The sequence below is a fragment of the Delphinus delphis genome, chromosome 7, assembly GCF_949987515.2.
Source record: "Delphinus delphis chromosome 7, mDelDel1.2, whole genome shotgun sequence".
NCBI classification, from domain to species: Eukaryota; Metazoa; Chordata; class Mammalia; order Artiodactyla; family Delphinidae; genus Delphinus; species Delphinus delphis.
Window position 1 is genome coordinate 37934753 of NC_082689.1, and position 22469 is coordinate 37957221.

Genomic DNA, 22469 nt, shown 5'->3' on the forward strand with positions numbered 1-22469 from the left:
GGTGGGATAAGTTGAAGTGCTGTGCAGTCTGATTCCGGATTAGGGGGAGAGGTTTAGGGGAAGGCGTGTGATCCAATCTCCAGGGTTGAAGTTGGCTGCGTGTGAGTGCAGCCTTTCTTGTCCCTCGGGGTGTGTCCACAGGGCTTGCTCGTCAGGTTGTGTTTGTGGGTGTTTGTGTGAGACAGGGCGAGGGTGTGTGTGGGGGTCACGATCAGCCCCCCGGGAGAGGGGCCTCTAATCGTGCATGCCCTGGGTGGGGGCAGCGGGGGCAGCCACGGGCCCCGGTCCCGCTCACCCCTGCGCAGAGTGCAGGTGCGGAAGCAGGCGACAGTCCGGCCCCACGGCGGCGCGCCGGGGGCGGGCGCGGGCGTGGGCGGGCGCCGAGGGCCGCGGGCTGCGAGGCGCGGCCGCGGGCGGCAGGAGGCAGCGTCGGCCCAGGCGTCGAGGCGGCGAGCGAGGCAGCGCGCGGTGATGTCAGTGGCGGCCCGGCTGGCAGCAGCCGGTACTTCCTGTATAAAGGCGGGCGGGCTCGGCTGCAAACCCTACTAGCCAGTGTCAGCCTCTCGGCGGGAGGAGGAGGAGGCGGCGGAGGAGGAGCAGGGGGAGGGCTGTCAAATTCGGGAGCCAGATTTTTTTTCCTTTCCCCTGGCAGTCCCTTCCGCTTCCCCGGCTCCTGGCGTGACATCTGCGGGCCGGGGACCTGTATGTGTGTGCGCGCCAAGGAGCAGAAGAATGGCAGTGCTCAAACTCACCGACCAGGTAGGGGGCGGCGGCGGCGCCGGCGCGCGGGTCGGCGCGGAGCCGCGGCGGGGGGATGGGGGCGCGGCGCGGAGCGTGCCAGCGAGCTGTTTACTCGCGGCGAAGGGGAGGAGTGTGTGCGGCCGCCGGCTGCTCCGAAAGCCGGCGGCTGCAGCTCTGCTCCCCGGCTCGGTCCCCGCCCTGGGCCGTCGGAACTGCGCGCACGGCTCGGCGGCCGGGGCGCCCCAGGGGCTGGGGAAGGGGCGGCGGGGCTCCCGCTGGCGTGCGGAGGTGCGCGGGAGTGCGTTGTCCGAGGGCCCGGGCTGGGCAGGGGGAGGGGAGGCTCGAGGTGCTCCTCCGGCTCCTGTGGCGCTGCGCAGCGTGGGCTCCGCCAGCCCCGGTGGGCCGAGGGGAGGCTGGTCCGCGCCGCCGGGAGGAGGACCGTGGATGGAGAGGGAGAAGGGATGGCAGCCTGGGACAAGCCAAGAGACCCCCCCAGCCAAGCCGGAGACTGGCCCATACCGCGGCTCTCGTGTGGTCGGGCTGTCTTTACCCTCTTGACATGACATCCTGACTTCCTCTTTAGTAGCCCAGAGGCTGTGTGTGCGTGGTGCGCGATGGGGGCCCTTGGCGCGGCTCTCCCAAGAGGAGTGAAGTCCGGCACGGGGCTTCACTCACAGACTGTGGGCTACCGCACAGGGTAGCTCTGGAGTCCTTTGCTCGGAAAGGTGGGGCTATTTGCTGGCTCGGTTGACAGTCCTCACTTCAGGTCTGTGGAATGGAAACACCCTACCTTTGCGGACTCCGCTGCTCTGAGGGCATTGACACTCACAGGCGCCCAACCAAGTTGCATGACAAAACTCTGCAGCTCGTCCTACGAAAAAAGGAAACAGCTTGCTTTTTTTTCTTCTGCTATTTATTCATGGATAGTGAAATGAACATTGTTTTGCGGTCCCGGTAGGCGGCAAGGCAGTCTTGACTTTGACACACACGGTCAAACATGCCAGTCCTTGGTGTTAAACATCTCATACTTATACAGTGGGTTGCGCCTCGTGCCTCGCTGTCCTCAGTATCCAGCCAGAACTTCCTGCGACTTAAATACAGTCAGTCATCACGATAATTTTTCTCCTGCCTTTAAAGTTTTGCTTTGCTTTCCATAAGTATTTTCAGGCTTTTAAAATTTTCTTTTCTGTGTGGGGGAGGGATCACTGAATTAAAATTCACGTTATCGTTAAATTTAGCAGGGGGAGCAGCAGCTGGTAATCGTGATGAATCTACTTGTTCGCATTGGTTCCAGAGCATTGAAGAGTGCTTGTAAGTTGATACTAGTTTAGGCTTCCCCTCGACCTTTTGGTCACATACTTAACAACTGTTAGACATTTGGTTGTTTTAAATCTTCCAAGTTTAGTCTGCCTTGGTCTTGTTATCTTTGCCAGTGCAAGTTACTATATTTCTCTGTTAATGCCTAAATCTTCATCTTCAGAGTACAAAAAATGCTTCTAATAGGCGTTGTCATTTTCACATACACAGAGGAATTTCACATAGAATTTTAGAGCTGGAAGGAATGCCAAAGATGATCTTCACCCAGATCCTTGATTTTTTAAATGAAGAAACTGAGGTATAGAGAAGGGAAGCATGTCTTCCTCAAGGACCCAGCTGTTGACTTGTAGGGTAGAGATGCACTCCTGGCTCCTGCCTTCCAGGTTCCTGTGCTTTCTTCTAGGGGTTAAGACACCTCCCTCCATCTTGTCATTGGATGTGTTGGAAAGCTGACAAGAAGGCATCCTCTCCTCAATCAGATCAACACTAGTGAAAAGTGTACTTGGTCTTAGAAAGAAAGGAAGTTATTCTCCAGGACTTATCACAGTAGGACTTTCAAAGATAGTTTCTCTTTTAAAGTGTTTCTGAATACATCCCAACCCTTCCCCCAACAAACTAGTATTACTGTGGGGGGAAAGAAGTTGTATGACCTTCAGTTGGTTCCATTTACTGATGCATAAAGGGAAACTAAGGAGTTCTAAGATTCAACAGCATCTACAAATTGCCAGCCTATCTTGGGGCAAAACCGGAGGGAGGTTGGGTGAGGAGGTAGACTGGGTGCCATGGAGTGGTGAACAGTGATGGTTTCTGCGAGGCTTTAGGTCCAGGAAGTGTGTGGTCTTTCTTGCCTTAGATGGTCTTACCTTTCAGTTTGAAACTAAATTCTTAGAAGCTGGTTCTTAACCTCACCAGAGGCTTCAAAACCCTTTGCTTAAACTCCTGTTGCAGGAGCTTTGCTTCACTATTGTGGGTAGGGAGCCACCTGCTTTGAATCTGGGCCTTAGAGTTTGTAGAAGAGTGCCTAGGTCTCCACTCAGCTGTTTGTAAAGCAGTCACTTGTTAATTGCCTCTCATCTGTTTAACACCCTATTTGCAAGGTGGATCTTATTTTTGCCAGGGTTCTTGGATTTTTAGTTTGAGGACACATTCTTGCTGTTGATAACCTGAATCACTAGTTGTTTGTTTTATTATTTTGGTTTTGTTTGTTTTTTTGAGTTTTATTTTGTTATTTTTTAAAGTGAGGTAACATTGGTTTGTAACATCATGTAAGTCTCACGTGTACATGAAAGCAGGTGACGTTTCTGGTCCCGCTGAAGCTGGGTGCGGGAGCTTGCTGGCGATGACGGTCAACACCTCAACAGTCAGTCCTGTGCTGACATCTCCATCATGCAAGAGGAGGAAAATGCCTTTTCCTAACTCTGTTTTGGGAGAGCAGAAAGAAAGGGGGAAGGGAGAGGCAAGTGTGGTGGTTTTTTTTTTTCTTTTTTACTATGAAAAGGAACTGGGAGCTATTGCTGCAAACAGACTTCGCATTGAGTACTTCTGCATTTTAACTGTCTCTTCTGTTTTCCCCTTCACAAAACACACATCAATTTTCTTGCAGCGTTAGGGGGACCAGTCTTCCTGGTTTGCCAAGGACTGAGGGGTTTTCGAGGATGTGGGACTTTTGGTGCTAAAACCAGGACATTCTAGGCAAATCAGGTCAAGTTGATCACCCTATACAGCACAGCACACACTCACCTATGTAATTAACATTAATAATGCAATTATTTCCTCATAGATGGACGTTGGGAGGTTTATTTATATCTTTGGTAAAGTGAGGTAATTTTAAGTTTGGGAAAGAAAATTTCATTGCATCCAAATGTAATACATTTTGTTTGAAGATAGATGTGAAATTCTTTGCAATTTTATTTGATATTGAACTTTGCAGGGCTACGGGGGGTGTTCTTTATGTCATGTAGTGAAGGCACTGCAGTGATTTTAAGAGTGTGGTCATATCTTTAGCCTGGCCCCCCCAGAAAAGTTTTTCAAAGTTCTGAAGCAGAATGGTAAGTGCTATTGGACCTTTGAAATATTCACTCTTCTTCCTGAATTTGCTAGTGACAGCGGAATGCCATCTCCATCTCGAGGGTTGCCTGTAGACAAACTCTTTCTGCAGGGGGCCCTTTTTGGAGCTTCCTGCCTGGAGGCCTTTTGGTTTGGTGTCCTCTTGCCAAGTCCTATAGCTCACACTTGAGTCACCCACCTCCTTGCCAAAGGCAGTGGCTGGCAGCCGTGGCAGTGGCAAGAAACTAGAAATCCTGTAACTTTGAAAGAAGCATTTCTAGCCCGTAGTGTGGGGTCTTGGGACACGTTACATATTTTACTGGGCTGCCCTTGTCCTTCCGGGGCTCCTGGCAGCACTGGGCTTACAGCAAACTCTGTGTCCAGTCCTGACTTCAGCAGAGAAGAAGGGAAAATAAAGGCTTTATTCTGTGGACCCTTCTCTAGTTGTCTTGGGATGCAGTCACGTGGTTTGGGGAGGGCACTTGAGGACTGGTGTTTCATGGCAGAGACCTAATAATGGCTTACATTATTGTGATCTTATTGTATGCTGGGCCCTTGCCATGAATCGTCTGTCTTAATCCTCACAGCCATGCTAGGAGGTAGGTGGTTGTGTGATTCTTACTTTACAGATGAGAAAACAGGAATAAAGAGGCTAATTGACTTGTTGAAGGTCACACACCCAGTAAGTGATGGAGTGCAGTGTCCTACCCTGGCAGTCTGATTGCACAGGTGGGACTCTGACCACAAAGCTATACTTACGATAGTTGAAAGGGCAGTGCACCGTAGGACTCACAGATGCCTGTTCTTATTTACCGGGAAGGCTCCGGGTGAGCCACACTCCCGCATTCCTCCAGGCTCGGGGGCCAGAACCAGGTCTGGCAGAGTCAGGAGCTGCTCTGAGGCCTCTGCTCCTGTCACACTGGGGCCTGGCTTATCCCATTTGCCTTTCACCTCCCTACCCTGGAGAATGATGTGTTGGTTGGTAGCTTGGTGATTTTTTTCTTGGTCATTAACAAATAAACTGTGGTCATTGTAGAAAAATCAGAAAGCTAGATAAGCATAAACAGTTAAAACCCTCTGCAGTCTCTGTGCTCAGAGAGAGCTACTCTTGGCAGCTTGATATATTTCCTTCTAGCTTCTGTCTAGGTAGCCAGGTAAGAATTTTAAACATTCCACATGATGATATTGGTATCTTTCTCTTGAGCATCAACGTGATACCTATGATGTCTAGACCAATGGGTTTTCCAAATAAACTGAATTTATGCCTCTCAGTTAACAACTGGCTGCTTTAGTGTAACTCCAGCAGTGGTGCACAAGGTCTAGCCCTGGGTTGATTGAAAAAAATTTTTTAAGGTTTCAACTTTTACTTCTTCTTTTCTTCTAAACAGAGAGTAAATATAAACTCAGAAAGGCACACTTGTTTGTGCCAGAAATAGGCCTAAAACATTCTTTTTTTTTTTGCGTTACGCGGGCCTCTCACTGTTGTGGCCTCTCCCGTTGCGGAGCACAGGCTCAGCGGCCATGGCTCACGGGCCCAGCCGCTCCGCGGCATGTGGAATCCTCTCGGGCCGGGGCACGAACCCATGTCCCTTGCATCGGCAGGTGGACTCTCAACCACTGTGCCACCAGGGGAGCCCAGCCTGAAACACTCTTTAAAAAGATTTCTATTTCAACAATATAATGTGAATTAAAAAAAAATTTTTTATTGGAGTATAGTTGATTTACAGTGTTGTGTTACAAGCAATTATTTATTTAACTTTACTTTTGGCTGCATTGGGTCTTTGTTGAGCGCGGGCTTTCTCTAGTTGCGGCGAGCGGGGGCTACTCTTCGTTGCGGTGCGCAGGCTTCTCATTGCGGTGGCTTCTCTTTGTTGCAGTAACACGGGCTCTAGGTGTGTGGGCTTCAGTAGTTGTGGCACTCGGGCTCAGCAGTTGTGGCTTGTGGGCTCTAGAGCACAGGCTCAGTAGTTGTGGCGCACAGGCTTAGTTGCTCCGTGGCATGTGGGATCTTCCCAGACCAGGGCTCGAACCTGTGTCCCCTGCATTGGCAGGCGGATTCTTAACCACTATGCCACCGGGGAAGTCCAATGTGAATTTTTATAGGCGAAACTATAACATGAAATTTAAAAATAGGCAGGGGCTACAGAGATCTTATAATCCTGTGGTTTCCAAAATTGCATAAGCTATGGCTCTCCTTTTTGTTTTTTCCCAAGGAAAATTCCGTATTAAAGCTCAATATATAAAAGAGGTTGATGAGAGTAGTGGTCCCTGAGGCCCTTTAAAAGATTATTTGGGTTTAGTATTATTTGAAAGTGTTTTGCAAAACTGCTGGTGACTGGGTCAGTGGTTCTTTTCCTGACACACTGTGTACTCAGAAAACAAATAAACATTTATAAGTGTTTGTAGGTGATTAGGAGTTACATAGAATTTGGATGACCATATCATGTTAATCCAAACTGGGACACCTTTGAGGATGATAGGGGGTACCATTAAATATCACACTGAGGAAACAGGTGTGAGTCAGGGCTGTCCCAGGTAAACCTGGACACAAGGTCACATCACATAAACTATGTTTGCTCACTTCAGTATTGAAATGACAGTAATAGTGAACTAGTTTGGCTAGTAGACTAGTCACTGTCTTTCCAGTCAGATTTACACGGGAGCTGGTATGATAAAGACTGTTTTATAACCTTATGCAAGGCCCGAGTTGCAAATTGGCTTCTTTCTCACACATCAGCTCTGACCAGTTGGTCAGGGGTTGCAGGAGCAATATGTCAGGAGCACTGTGGCTCTTGCAGCCAGAGATGGGGGAAAATGTGATGATTGATAATCCGTGTTTGCTGTGGGTATAAGATAAAGGAGAGGTAGCATATATTGTGCCTTAGCCAACCCTTGGCCAGTCAGATTACCTTCTGTGGGCCTCAGGCTCCTCTTTGTAAAATGAAGAGGTTGGACTGGGCGCCTTTCCAGTGCCTGGGCTCCACTCTCTCCCTCTGTGACCCAACCCTGCATGGGTGTAGTGGCTGAGAAGGGTGTGTTTGCAGATGAGCTCTAACTGAGCTCCCCAGGTAACGAAGTCAAACAGTTAATTTCTGGCTCCAGAAAAGAGTTTTAACCGACGTCAGTAATTCAGGAACTGATTCCTGCCCTGTCCCCCGCTTTCATTTTATAGATAACCCAAGATTATCTAAGATTCTTCATTTTATAGATTATCCATTTTATTGATTATTCCTTTACTACCCTTTTGCCAACATCATCTTCGCCCTCTGCTCTGCCGTTGGAAAGTTAGTAGAGCAGGTATTTTCTCTTATCAGTGTTGATGCTTCTGAAAGAGTTGGTCGCCCAAGAGGTTGAAATGAATGATTCATGACTCTAATTTTTTATGATGATATTCATAACTTTTAAGGATCCTTTCACTTGTCTCTCCTTTTGAAAACTGAAAATTTGTCTAGTACTCTATTGATTGGGCCAAGCAAAGAAAAGAAGCATGTAATCCATCTTTGGGCCATTTCAGGCTTTACTAAGCCAATGTTTGCTTGTATTTCTTGGTTTTCATTTGTCTCTTATCCCCTCGAACACACCCTCATGAGTCATAAGCACCGCCATGTAACTTTCTAAGGTATCTTCAATGCCAAGAGGCCATTTTGCCCCAAGGGAGCCCCCCACCCTGACCCCAACCAACTCCTAAAATTAGAGGTGTGCAGAAACATCTGAGGCCTAGACACGCAACATTTAATCACAGTTCTAACCTGTTTCTAAAGATTTCCATGTTAAATTGCTTTAGTTTTGCTTTCACTTATTTTTAAAATAACACTTGATTGGGAATCCGAAGATCCGGATTCTACTCATGGTTCTTTTTCTAATAGTTGTGTTGCTTTGGGCAGGTCCTGGCCTTAGTTTCTTTGTGAAATGGGAGTGGGTGGGTGGAGAGTCCTCTAAATTCTTGCAGCATTCTAACGTTCTAAGAGAGCACCCCAGGTATTTCAATGTCAACCTCTTCTCAACTCTTGGAATCTGGTTTCAAAAAGTATCTGCCTTCCATGAACTTCTGATTTTCCCTCCAGCACCCACAGTTCTGCTTGAGTCAGGGGTCCTTTCCCCCACAGTTCCATCTTCTAGTGTCTCCAGGAGCTTGGTTTTGGGGACACAGAGCCCCTGGGGCTTTTCTCAGTGTGGCCTTTTGAGACTCCCTTGAGCATCTTGCAGGGCAAGGGGAGCAAACTTTCAGACCCCATGTTTGTCTGTTGAGAGCTGTGGTGAGCTGGGGGGCCCTCTGTAGCCTTCCTCAGAGGGGCTGCTTTAGCAAACAGCCTGGGTTCTCTCCTTAATCCTGTTTTATTGAACTCCACAATAATATCTGGGTCTAAGAAGTCTGTTTCCCAACCATTGGCCCCAGATATTGGGTGCAGTTGACCCAAAGACCATCAGCTTTCACAAGGAGGGATTTCTTGCATGAGATCAACATGTGTAGATACACTCCATCTGTGGAGGAAACTTGTTTTGGTATCTAAGACTGGCAGAATGAAGAAGAAGATAGGAAGTGAGCACAGGACAAGTATCACAGCAGAAGGCCAGGCAGAAATTCAGGTCAATTGATACAGGTCAGCCAACCAATTTTTGTTGAACAGTGGCCTCCTAAAGAGGACGGGGGGCACCCCCACTCCAGGGGTGAACAGGGTGCCTTATTGACTTTGAGAAAGAATTTTAAAATTCTTAAAAATGTTGTTTGTGTGTACTTTTAATGTATATTATATGCTAGTACTATAAAACCCTCTTAGCTCTACTTTCCGCTTTTGGCCACCTTGGCCAAACCACAGCTTAGATGCCTGCAGTGGCCTTCTGACTGGTCCTCCCCATCCAGCCTTGGCCCCCGCACTCTATCCAACATAGCTCTCAGGGTGGTGGCTCTCAGATCATGTAGCTGACATCCTACAGTGGTGCCCCGGGCCCTCTCCTCCCAGTCCTGCCACTCACCTGTCCAGCGTGTCTCTTCCAGTCTCTCCCTGGCTCCTTGGCTCCAGCACAGCGGCCTCCTCTCTATTCAGTGGATGTGCCAGGTGCGCTCCTGCCTCAGGCCCCGAGCCTCCTGCTTCCTGTGAAGCTCTTCCCCAGGTATCTGCATGGTCCACCCTCACCTCTCTCAGATCTTTGCTTGAATATTACCCTCTTGGTGAATTCTTTTCTGGCCGCTCCAGTTAAAATGCCCACTCCACACACTCCTTGCCACTGTTTCTTTCTTTTCTCCATGGTACATATCCTTTATACCATATGTTTTATATATATATATATTATATACATATTTTTTAAATAAAAACTTACGTGTAGGAGAGCCACAAGTAACAGGGCAAAGATATATATTTTTTTCATTTCCTTCTGTATCTTCAGCACTTAGAGCAGTGTAAGGCACATAGTGAATGCTCAGTAAATATTTGTTCAGTGAATGAAATAAATATGTATGTATGTGTATATATTTGTATGTGTTCAAATGTTTTTACTTATGAGGTACTCAAAGAAAAAATTTGGAAAAACTTCCGTACACAGAGTTTCTATCTGTACACTGGGATATTGAGTTTCCATTCAAACAAAATTCGGAGTAAATTTTTGGCCCCATCAGAAGATAAAAGATCACTTTTGGTCTTTTTTTTTTTTTTTTTTCCGGTTGTTTCCTCTCTTTTTAAATTGGGATGAAGATGGGTTAACACTGTATTTAGTTCTGAGCAAGTTCCATTTCTTTACAGGGGAAGTATCAGGGTGACACTAGGAAAAGGGACCCTAAATATGTTGGGAAGGGACACTCACACCCATGGCAAAGTGGATCTTCTATGCATTCAAGCAATCGAGGAGTGTTTAATGAACTCCATCTCCATGGCAGTGACTCAGCTGCAGTCCTCTACTCCCCCTTTCCACAAAGCATAAGAACAGGTAAGACTAGGTACAATACAATAGAGACCAGACAGAGAATTGGTAATAAGGAGACAAGATAATACACACGCTTTATGTGATTTGATCCTAACAACATATCTGTGAAGGAGTGGCTATTATTCTATTTTACAGATGATGAAATTGAGAACTGAGAGATTAAGTAATTACTCAGGGTCACATGGCTCTGGGGTTCACATCTGGGCAAGCTTGACTCCAAGGTGCACATTCTTAGCCACTGTGCTTCTGGCCTCCTGACATAGGTGTAGCATCACAAGAGACCCTTTTCCCCGTGGAGGTCATGGTCTTGTTAGAGATGACTGTGAATGCCTTGTATGTGGAAGGCCCACCTCAAATCTTTGTTGAATACATGTGGTATATGAAACAGCTCTCAAACCAGCCACAGCGCAGGTTTAGACTGTATCTTGGGGTACTGATTAGGGACTACAGGAGTCCAGAGATGGGCAGAGTTATTAAGAAAGGCTTCAGGGAGCTGGAGGGAGCCCAACTGGTCGTTGAGGAAAGGAATGATTTAGGCAGCAGATGGGAGTGGAAGGTATCCCAGATGAGTGACGTGCCATGTACCTGTCGGGGTAACCTGAGGACTGTGAATTTACTGAAGCATAGGGTTCATGCTAGGAAGGCAGAAGAGCAAAAGGAAGAAATAGTTAACATGCAAACTTGGTAGGAGAGGTGTTTGTATATTAACAAATCTTTCTCACTTGAGTTCTTCTGATGGGTACTACGTGTCCTCTCCTGGAGACCTAAATTAATGAGTTTGTATCTGGACAGAACTCATTATTCCCATTTGTTGCTTAGGCATGAACTTTTAAAAACTAACATGTACCCCACCTTGTTCCAAAAAGTACTAAAGCATAAGGTAAGGTGTTACCTATGGGTTCTTCTGTCTCCATGACACCCTCTGCTTGAATAGAATGTTGCATATATTACTTGCATGGCAACATTTTGTGGACAAACATGTATCCTGGAGTAGCATGGACTTCATTGAAAGAGGCTGGGTGGTCATCATGCTGCAGGACATTGGTGGAAAAATGCAGTAGGTCTAGAGATGGCCTGTTTTTAACCTAACACATTTTTAAATTAAAAAAAAATTACTTAAAAAATAGAGACTGTGGGGATTCTACAATAACAAGATCCCATTTCTTTAAAGAAAAATTGCAAGAAAAAAAAAGATGGAGGGGAACTATGTAGATTAAATGAGAATTAAGACTAATTGGATTCTGATGCAAACACACTTAAAAAACACACTTCTGAGAGACAGTTGGAGAAATTTGGGTGCTGACTGGCTGGTGACTTAAAGTATGAATATAGTATTGTGATTATGTTTAAAAAGAGAATCCTTATCTTACAAAACAAGAAAAAGCCCCATGAAACCTTAGCATTTGCCCAGGGCACTGAAATATTTTAGTTGACTCACTCTTTTTTGGAAACTGTTTCTCTCTCTTTTTACTTCTTCCTGCTCCTTTTGTTCTCCTCCAAGCCCTTCACTCTCACTTGATAGAATATCTTCAATAGAGTTTTTAGAGTCCTTTCTGATTGATTGTCAGAAAAGCACACAATTCTGCTAGTTCTGTTGCCTAAAGAAATACGCTTCTGAATTAGTTGTGAGGTTCACCCGCCTGTTGACTTAGTCTAAGCGGCGCTCATGACTCCAGTCAGATATTTGAGTGTCTGCCTTAAAAATCACATCTTGTGTGTGTAAGGAAGACCTGGATTTGGCTGTCCTTGTGAAATATTTCAGGGTGAGGTTTTTCCAGGGGAATTCAGATATTAGAGTTGCCAAGAAGTTATTTTGTTATATTAACTTTTTAACCCTGTTTCTATCTAGCCCGGCTAGTTTTTAAAAACAGCAAGCAGTTATAAGGTCTCAATTTTAATGACCCTGCCTCCTCCCCTCTCTTGTTACCTGAACAGGAAGTGGGTGTTGGTCGTTGTCCCAGGGATTTCAGTGTTGCTTTACGCATGCTGAAATATCTTCGTTTATTCCTACAAGTGTGAAAATCTTTCCATATCCTTCTTAATGGAGTCCAGATTTCAGACTAGACTGTAAGCTTGAGAATTGGCCAACTGCAGCTTGAGTAAATGATAGTGTCATGAGTTATTTAGAAGCCAAGTGAATAGGGTTTTAGGTGCCTTGGAGCCTCAGTACAATTATGTCTTGGGGCCTCTGAGGCGAGTGTAACGTTTAGTTGCTAATGCTCCATTTCTTAGCAGCCAAGAAGGAACAATCTTGTTTTGAGAAGCTCTGCTCTTTAGCAAAGAGTCTTAAGTCAGGGTGCTAGGGTACTCTATTACTGTGTTCGTAATGTTTTAAAATATTGTGGCATCTCAACAATAAATGCTGGAGAGGGTGTGGAGAAAAGGGAACACTCTTGCACTGCTGGTGGGAATGTGAATTGGTTCAGCCACTATGGAGAACAGTATGGAGGTTCCTTAAAAAACTACAAATAGAACTACCATAGGACCCAGCAATCCCACTACTGGGCATATACCCTGAGAAAACCATCATTCAAAAAGAGTCATGTACCAAAATGTTCATTGCAGCTCTATTTACAATAGCCAGGACATGGAAGCAACCTAAGTGTCCATTATCGGATGAATGGATAAAGAAGATGTGGCACATATATACAATGGAATATTACTCAGCCATAAAAGAAACGAAATTGAGCTATTTGTAATGAGGTGGATAGACCTGGAGTCTGTCATGCAGAGTGAAGTAAGTCAGAAAGAGAAAGACAAATACCGTATGCTAACACATATATATGGAATTTAAGAAAAAAAAAAGTCATGAAGGACCTAGGGGTAAGACAGGAATAAAGACACAGACCTACTAGAGAACAGACTTGAGGATATGGGGAGGGGAAAGGGTGAGCTGTGACAAAGCAAGAGAGAGGCATGGACATATATACACTACCAAACGTAAGGTAGATAGCTAGTGGGAAGCAGCCGCATAGCACAGGGAGATCAGCTCGGTGCTTTGTGACCGCCTGGAGGGGTGGGATAGGGAGGGTGGGAGGGAGGGAGACGCAAGAGGGAAGAGATATGGGAACATATGTATATGTATAACTGATTCACTTTGTTATAAAGCAGAAACTAACATACCATTGTAAAGCAATTATACCCCAATAAAGATGTTAAAAATAATAATAATAAAAAAAATATTGTGGCATCTCAAGGAACAGTTTCCAAAAATATTACATGGGAGTGGCATAGTTAAGAGAACACTGAATTGATGTCTGGAGATCTAGGCTATAAGCACATCTCTTCTCCTAACTAGCTGTGTCATTCTTCCTGTGACATAACTTTTCTCGATTATAGAATGGGTATAATAATACTTGCTTGATGGGAAAGTTGTGATAATCAAGTGGGAAGAGTCTTTGTCCAGCAAGTGGCTCATGGTAGGAACTCAATAAATAGTCTTTGAATCTCTAGTTGGTTCCTCATTTGTCTAATTAAAGAGACTAGCTCTCTAGGATTAATTTCAGCTCTATAAGAATATAATTTTAGGGCTTCCCTGGTGGCGCGGTGGTTGAGAGTCCACCTGCCGATGCAGGGGACACGGGTTCGCGCCTCGGTCCGGGAGGATCCCACATGCCGCGGAGCGGCTGGGCCCGTGAACCATGGCCGCTGAACCTGTGCGCCCGGAGCCTGTGCTCCGCAACGGGAGAGGCCACAACAGTAAGAGACCCGCGTACTGCAAAAAAAAAAAAAAAAAAAAAAAAAAAGAATATGATTTTAGGTATGTTTTGTTTTAAGTTTATGCCCATTTGTCTGGTCTTCCTTCTCTCTAACTTAAACAGCATTGGTAGAGAGTGTGTGTTTGTTTTATTTTTGTGTGAAGTTTCCATTGGTAGGTTTGAATTGTAGCATTTTGGTCCCCCTACAACTTTAGGAGGTGTATTTTTCTTTCATTTCATTTTAAACAAATCGATTGACTTAGTTTATTTGACTGAAGAATCTTATGTTTAGATAGGAGAATAACTGTGCGTTTAAAAAATTCTGAGGCATTTGCAGTCATTCTTGATTTAAGTTGTCAAAAAGAACTGAAAATTACTTACGAGAACGCCATTTCCTCTTCGCAGAAGTATATAATGGTGTCTTTTTGAGGAAGTAAGAACAAAATAGTTGATAGAGCAATCTCGATAAAAAAAAATCATGGTGTAATTTCTGAAAAACATCAGTGTAAAACTTCAAGCCTTGAATGAATACATAACAGGATAGGAAACCCTAAATTTCTCTGAAAAAAAATGTGGTTAAAAAAAGTCAGATGACAGATCCTGTGTAAAAAGTCACTTTAGAGTCCTTTTTTTCTTAAAACTGCAGAATGCTATTTAGGAGAGGAGCTAAGTTAAACATCATTGGATACATGTGTGTATATTAATTTTAAAGTGTATTTCAGTTTGAGTTTATACCCAGTGAAGGTGTAGGGCAAAATAAAAAGGGTCACGGGAAAATGAAAATAAGAATTGGTACCAAAAAAAAAAGAAAAAGAGTAGATTAAAGAAAGAAAAATAGGAGAGAAACATATTTTAAAAAAAGAAGGAAGGAAGTAGGAATGGGAGGGAGGCTGAGCATGTTGCTTTCTGAGGTGAATGTTGGAGATGCTGTTGAACGTAGCTTGAGGTGGTCGTCCCTGCTCTCTCTGTTCTTTGAAATAATTTTTAACATCGATCTCTGCTCTTCAGCCACCTTGACCCTTATTTCTTGGAGTTCTAGAATCAGAGTAACCAAAGTGGAGGTTGTTACTTAGGCTGCAGAAGAAATGAGCAGAGCTATGTGCCCAGAAGAGTGGAAAGAATCAGGCTGATGGGTATCTGGCTCATCCTTTGGGTCCTTGCTGCTGATATAGAGCCCTCAGAATCGGTGCAGTGGCCGGCAGGTGATAAGTTGTTTTACATAGTGGGCAGGCAGGTACTGAAGGCTCCTATGACTGGTGACTAGTTTCCTGTGACGTCTCTGGTGTTAAGCACCCAGGGCCCGTCCGTGTGAATTGAACTCAAGGACATTTCTTCATCGCTGCCATCCCTTTTCAATGATCCTTCCCAGAGATCTAATTCTCAACTCCATTTCTCCCGTGAATTGGCAGGGAGACCCTGGCAGTCATCACACCTCTCTGGGCCTCAGTTTCCTCTAAGTGATGAGGATGTTGGCTTAGGTGAGCCAGCTGCCACTCTACTCTTCTCTGACTTTGACCCAGAGGCTGGCAGACCACTCACTGTGCACAGGTCAGATCCAGCCTGCCGCCTGTTTACATGGCCTGTGAGCCAAGAATAGTTTTTACATTTTTAAATGGTTGAAAGAGATCAAAAGAATAATATTTTGACACATAAAAATTATATGATATTCAAATTTCAGTGTCCATAAATAAAACAGAACACGGCCTCCCTCATTTGTTTATGTACTGTCTGTGGCTGCTTTCAGGCCCTGAGAGCGGAGAGGAGTCCTTGTGACAGAACCTGTATGGCCCGCGACGTTGAAAATATTTACTATCTGGCTTTTTGCAGAAAGTGTACCATCCCCTGCTCTAACCTGAGCACACACTTGGGACTGTACTCTTCAGAAATTGAGTGCTGCCTTCTTACAGCCGTACTATTACCTAAACTGAACTTTGATCTAGACTTAATTAGATTAAGATGGGAGAGTCTTGCCTTTATTATTTTCTCCAGGAGAAGGTAGAAGCTTAGTTAGCTTTCTTGGTATGCTTTTAATTAAAAAAAAAAATCCTCTTTAAAACAATATTTTGTTTGTACTCAGACTTTTTTTTTCTCCCTCTAGGAATCACTGTAGAAAAGGAAGCCGTAAGTTTATATTTTAAATCATTTGCCTTGTAAACTGGATTTTTAAACTCCAGATGTGGACTCAGAAACAGTTAAAATGTACTTTTGATGCCCTCAAAGAGCTGAGATGGGAGAGGAGAGCTTTACCACTTATATATATATATTTTTTCTTCTTTTTTTTTTTAACATCTTTACTGGAGTATAATTGCTTTACAATGGTGTGTTAGTTTCTGGTTTATAACAAAGTGAATCAGCTATAAATGTACATGTATCCCCATATCTCTTCCCTCTTGCGTCTCCCTCCCTCCCCCCTTCCCTACCCCACCCCTCTAGGTGGTCACAAAGCACCGAGCTGATCTCCCTGTGCTATGTTTACTGCTTATATTTGAGAGTGAAACAGAAATCTTAAGATTTTCTATTTCCCACTGTGTGCTGAAAATGCTATTTTTAGTTTCTTTGAGTAGGGACTCCAGATTAATGTGGGGATGAAAATGGTTTTAATTTTTATGGAAAGCCAATTTAAACAAATACATTTAAAAGATACACTTAATTATTATACATGGAAATCATAAAATTAAAAAATAAATATCAATAGTATCTACTTATCTAATGTTTCTCCTTATTCTAGGAAGTTCTCTCTGAAGCTAAGTCTTGTAATTTCTGTGTGAGTTATGAGTGTGGGTGAGTGTGTGCGTGCGTGCGTGTGTGTGTGTGTGTGTGTGTGTGTGTGTGTGTGTGGTTTCCAGTATTCATGTCATTATAATTGTAACGAGGATTTGCCTCCCACTCTTGAGCTTCCAGAGTCATCTGAGTTATTCTAAAACTCCTCCTAGGCCGGGAGTTCCTTTTGATCTTGGGAGAAGATGGGTACCTTGAAGTGGTTAGTGAGGAGCAGAAGGGCAGTTAATCAACACACGTCATCTTTCTTCTAAAAGTGAGCTTCATTTTTCTCTTCTGAGCCTACAGAGAGAAAGAATTAAGACTGAAGGGACTTGCTGATAAAGATTTGAAAAGAAATTCTTGTAGTGTATAACTTTAGAAAACATTGACAGTGACTTCGTACCTAAAGTACCTGAAGACCTCCAGCATTTTCTGAACAATATTATAAATCCTCTGGGGGAGACAGGAGGCGAACACGAGAATCCCCATTTTTTAGAGGGAGAAACCGAGGCCAGAGGCTGTTCCTGGGCTTGCAGACTCTCAGTCGGGTTAGAGCTCTTGTTTTTCCTCTGGCTCAGTCTGAGGTGCATTTCATTTGCCTGTCCTGTTCTTAAACAGCACTTGTAAAAACATGTGTTGTTTCTACAGTTATATTTAGGATACAGCTTGAAACACTGCATAAACACCCCAGGATAGAATACTGAAGTCTGCTGCCTGGTAATTGTTATGTGGTTCTAGTGGCATGTTGTCTGTGTTATCCAGATGAGAACTGGATCACCCAGTTTTAAGTTGGTCTAGAAGAGGGAGCCCCTTGTGTACAGGGCCGAAAGGATATTGCCTCATGGTTCCCCTTTGGGTTAAGAACCTTGTGATATACAGAAGGCCGTGGAACTTCATCCTTGTTTGAAAACACTCGTAACTGGGAAAAATGCTGAAATACTAAGGCTTTCCCACGCTCTGACCCCCAGAATACCTCCACAGTGTGCTTTGTTTTCTTTTTTCGAATTTCCTGAGAAGTATCTGAAATTGCCATCTGAAGGGCATGTTTGTCACAGAACTGCTTAATCTCTAGCTGTGTCTAAATGCAGATGTAGTTAACGAGTACTTTCATTTTCCTTCTTCCGTGGACAGGGGCGAGTTTCTTGGTTGAGCCTCTCACTTCTGGTTTCAAGCCATGTTTAGCTCCTTGATTAGTGTGCGGCTTGGGAAGGTGGGCGCTAAGCCGTTCGTTTACTCTTCACTTCGGGGGGTGGGGGGAAAGTGCTTGCACGCCCACTTTTTAGTATGCAGGGCTCTGGTGAACCTGATAGTAGGTTATCAGTAACTACTAACTGAATGAATGAATGATCCAGTGCCAGTTTCTGCTGCTATGTTTTCTCCTTCCCCACCATCCTTCCCAGTTTCTTAATATTTACTTTCTTTCCTCTTCCTGAAATCATTAAAATGAAGTCAGAAAGGTCAGGACATGATTAATATTTTGTTATATAAATAGCCCTAGTAAAAGGATTGGTGGTGGAAAATATTGTCAAGTTTTTTGGTGGATTTTCTTTCTTGGTTCTCTGTTAAATATGTATAATCAAGAATTGTGTGACTGATAGCTCATTGTGTCATGACACGAGCAGATCTGAATCAGCCTCCCTCACCCCCAGTCAAGGAAATAGCACAGGAGGAAATGTTCAGTTATCATTTTTTTTATAGTTACAAGATTTTAGTTGGGCTTTAACTGAGACAGGTCTTTAAAGACTTGCACAGGGACTTCCCTGGTGGCGCAGTGGTTAAGAATCTGCCTGCCAGTGCAGGGGACACAGGTTCGAGCCCGGGTCCGGGAAGATCCCACATGCCGCAGAGCAACTAAGCCCGTGCGCCACAGCTACTGAGCCTGCGCTCTAGAGCCCGCGAGCCACAGCTGCTGAAGCCCGTGCACGTAGAGCCTGTGCTCCGCAACAAGAGAAGCCACCGCAATGAGAAGCCTACGCCCTGCAACGAAGAGTAGCCCCCACTCACTACAACTAGAGAAAGCCTGCGCACAGCAACAAAGACCCAACACAGCCAAAATAAATAAATAAATAAAATAAAATAAAGACTTGAACAGGAAGTCACTGTTAATGTGGGTGCTTGGTACCAAGCTTATATGGGCCCAAAGGAGGCAGAATATGATTCCCACCATTGATCCTGGGTGGACCAAAGGGAGGGCCAAGCTGGGCCATCTAATGATGCTCATGAACAGCTCTGCAACATTTTTTATCCTGAACTTTTGCCTCTGAAAGATTTTTACAACTCTGTATTCCCTTGCACATTTTTTAGGTTTTCATCATAAAGTTAGAAAGATACAAAGGATGTGATTCCTGGCATAATGTAAATATTGACTTTTAAAATAAAAATGTTATATCACTGTTTAAAATGTATTGAATGGAATTTAAACACTGTTGTGATTTGATATGTCCCATCATCAAAAATACCTGAGCAACCAGTTCTTTAATAGAAGGAACTTTTTTATTGTTCTTTTTTCTCCTTGAATTCATTTTACTTCCTCACACAGAATTTTACCCAAGTGTAATATGTTAAAAACCCTGATTATCCACTGATACTTTGCAATAAAAATATGATCCCAAGGTAGCAAGAATTATATAAATTTCTGGATTGAGTTTATCTGTATAATAATTATTAACAATTTGTCAAAACTTAAATATCAATATAGTACAAAGTTCGATACATTATTAACAGAACCTGCAAAGTAAGACATTGTTTGAAATCTTTCTTAATCTCTGGATGAGGCTTGCTTTCTTGTTTTAAATTAGTTTGAGGGCTTCCCTGGTGGCGCAGTGGTTGAGAGTCCGCCTGCCGATGCAGGGGACACGGGTTCATGCCCCTGTCCGGGAGGATCCCACATGCCGCGGAGCGGCTGGGCCCGTGAGCCATGGCCGCTGAGCCTGCGCGTCCAGAGCCTGTGCTCTGCAACCGGAGAGGCCACAACAGTGAGAGGCCCGCGTACCGCCAAAAAAAATTAGTTTGAGTATTTGTGGAGAATGTAACTTACTGCTCGGACGATACAGATGTTCTTTAAAGGAAGTTCTCCTGACTTGTAGTATTTTGAACGTGCCCTTTCTTTGGCACCAGCACGTTTAACACCTTGCGGGCAGTTCCCTTGGTCAGAATCAGAATGGCGGAGAGGTAAGTCTACCTTTTGTCACGTGGGAGAAGAAAGCTCCCCAGGAGAGATGTGTGAAAAAAGCAGCAGCAGGTCTCCTGAACCGATGCCTTTTAGGAAGGTGGACATTTGCAAGCTGAGGCTGTGGATCACGATTCCCACACACAGCCTGTGTCTGCAAACCCCTCACAAAGGCTTCCTGTGCTCCAGGGGGTGCAGGGACCCTACGTGAAGTCACAGCTCTAGAGAGGCAGCCCTAGAAGAGCTGATGTCGTCCTGGGGGGCAACCTGCATTCCTGTGCCCCCCTGGAGTCCCATCAGTGGGCCAGCTGGGTCACCAGGTCGCCTCAAGTATGAATGAGACACATTAGTCAACTCTCATAGGCAATACAGATCTTCTTTGAAAGCTTGTGCTTGCAATTTTGAAACACTAGGCTCATATGTGTTAAAACTTTAACTTTTGAAGGTAAGGTAGAGGGATATGTAATAGGGCTTTAGATAAATTCTCACTTAAAAGATATTTAAAACTAATTCACCCAAATAACATTTCTTTCATGATTTCTGTGTTTCTGAAAGATAATTCTAGTAACTAGATCCTTGATGAAAAGTCGGTTTCATGTGTATGGATGTTTGGACAACTTATCCCTCCGACATGTGAAACTTTATTTGACGCTTGGGAAGCCTTCCTCTCAGATGTGTTGAATCTGGTGTCTGTATAGTACCCCTCCTCATATTCCACTCTGTGCCATAATAATCATGGGATCTTAGCAATGGTGTTTCTCATTAATTTTTTTTTTTTTTTTTTTTTTTTTTTTTTTTTGCGGTACGCGGGCCTCTCACCTCCGTGGCCTCTCCCCCTGCGGAGCACAGGCTCTAGACGCGCAGGCTCAGCGGCCATGGCTCACGGGCCCAGCCGCTCCGTGTCATGTGGGATCTTCCCGGACCGGGGCACGAACCCGCGTCCCCTGCATCGGCAGGCGGACTCTCAACCACTGTGCCACCAGGGAAGCCCCTCTCATTAAATTTTAAAATTAATTAGAATTCAGTGTCTTGGAAAGCTCATTTCTTATATTTAAAGACCCAGATCCTGCTCTTATAAATGATTTTTGGCAAACCGGCTGCTTGTGGGAGGACATCTGACAGCTACTTTGGTTTGTTTGTCAGTTTTGGAATGAGCTGTCGAATCCCCTGATTCCCTAAGTTGGAAATAGATATTATATCTGGGCAGTTACTTTACCAGAAATGAGGTGAAATAACTAGACATAAAATTAAAAATGATGTATTGTTGTACGTATATGTCGAATGGCTTCATCTGGCTTTTCTGTGCAGTGTTTCAGCAGCATCAAACATGGTTCTTTAGAGAGAATGCTGATCTCTGATGACTAGTGTTGCTGGTTCCTCTCTCGCTCATCTCTAGGCCAAACAGAAACACATCCTCTCTGCCAGGTATTCTGTGATGTCCCAAGGCAGGCCCGACAGCCCAGCGGCTTTTCCTTTTCTGGCTGCAGGAGGTTGAACCTCTTCCTCAACTCTTCTACCCATTGTTTTCAGTTGGAGGATACATACTATTACATTATTTAGGATATTCAGTACTGTTATTTCTTTTTCAAAAAACAGATTTTATTTTTTAGAGCCGTTTTGGGTGCACAGCAGAAATGAGCAAAAAGTACAGAGTTCACTTACACTCCCAGTCCCCTACCTGTACAACCTCACCCACTCTCAACATCTGGAGACAGAGTGGTACATTTGTTACAATCCCCAAACCTGGACTGACACCTCATTATCACCCAAAGTCCATAGTTTACCTTAGGGTTCACGCTCAGTGTTGTGTGTTCTGTGGGTTCTGACGAATATTTAATGACAGGCGTCCACCATTATAGTATCATACAGAGTAGTTTCATTACCCGAAAAATCCTCTGTGCTCTGCCCATTAATCCCTCCTCCCTAACTCCTAGCAACCACTGGTCTTTATATTGTCTCCATAGTTTTGCCTTTTCTGGAATGTCATATAGTTGGATAGATTCTTTTTAAAAAAGAAATAATAGGATAAGAGAATTTGGGAACTTTAAGGAATCTTAGACTGTTTCCATTCGGTGGCCTTTTCATGCTTACCAAAGTTACATATTTTTTAACAGTTCAGATAAAAACCAAATGTTCAGCTTCACAAGCAAAAGCATACTTTACATTGTTTAAAGGCAAGTTAAATATTTCTAGGAGAAGTAAGGAGAAGTGTTAAAAAAAAAATCAAGGTGCAGGAAGTAGAAAGAGATTCTTTCCTTAAAAACTCCTTAAAGAATTCTTACACCAACTTTGGTTGCCATTTTGATAGCATTAAGGGAGATCTTTGATTAAATAAAAAGAGATTGCTTTCAGATTGAGAGAACTAGTATTAAATAGAAATATGTTCAGTTTTATTGCAAGGTGGAAATGGACTCTATTGAGGCAAAAGACGTTTGGAAAGGATAATGTGCTTTAACAGTGTCATGGAGAACTCTTGTAGAGTAGCAAACGACTATGTTGGCCAGCCAGCTACAATGACCGAATGGAAGAGTTCTCTTCCTTGTGCCAAATAATTGTCCGGCTTGCTCCTTTACTCTGTAAATTGGGGTGGTAGTGCTATCAGACGCACCCAGAATTAGCTCTGGGGTTCAGGCATTTAGTGTGGGAGGTGGTATTGTTGAATCACTTCCACTAGTGCCCAGTGATAAAACTGGCAGCCTTGATTTCGTCCAAGAGGTGACCACATCGACGTCTCTTCTTTTCTTTAAGCATCTGATACTGTATTATTTTATTCATTTCATTAAGCTCTGTACAGGTTCTTTGTCAGCCACAAATGGGGT

At 44.2% G+C, this 22469-nt stretch overlaps 1 protein-coding gene across 1 annotated transcript in view; it reads left to right on the plus strand.

Moving 5' to 3' along the window:
- Positions 1-605: 605 nt before the first annotated feature.
- The window catches only part of ANKRD44 (ankyrin repeat domain 44), a 319078-nt gene continuing 297214 nt past the window's right edge, over positions 606-22469 (plus strand). The window contains exon 1 of the mRNA XM_060016372.1: positions 606-759. Coding sequence (XP_059872355.1) covers positions 733-759 — 27 coding nt within the window. The 5' untranslated portion in view covers positions 606-732. The remainder of the gene's footprint in view (positions 760-22469) is intronic.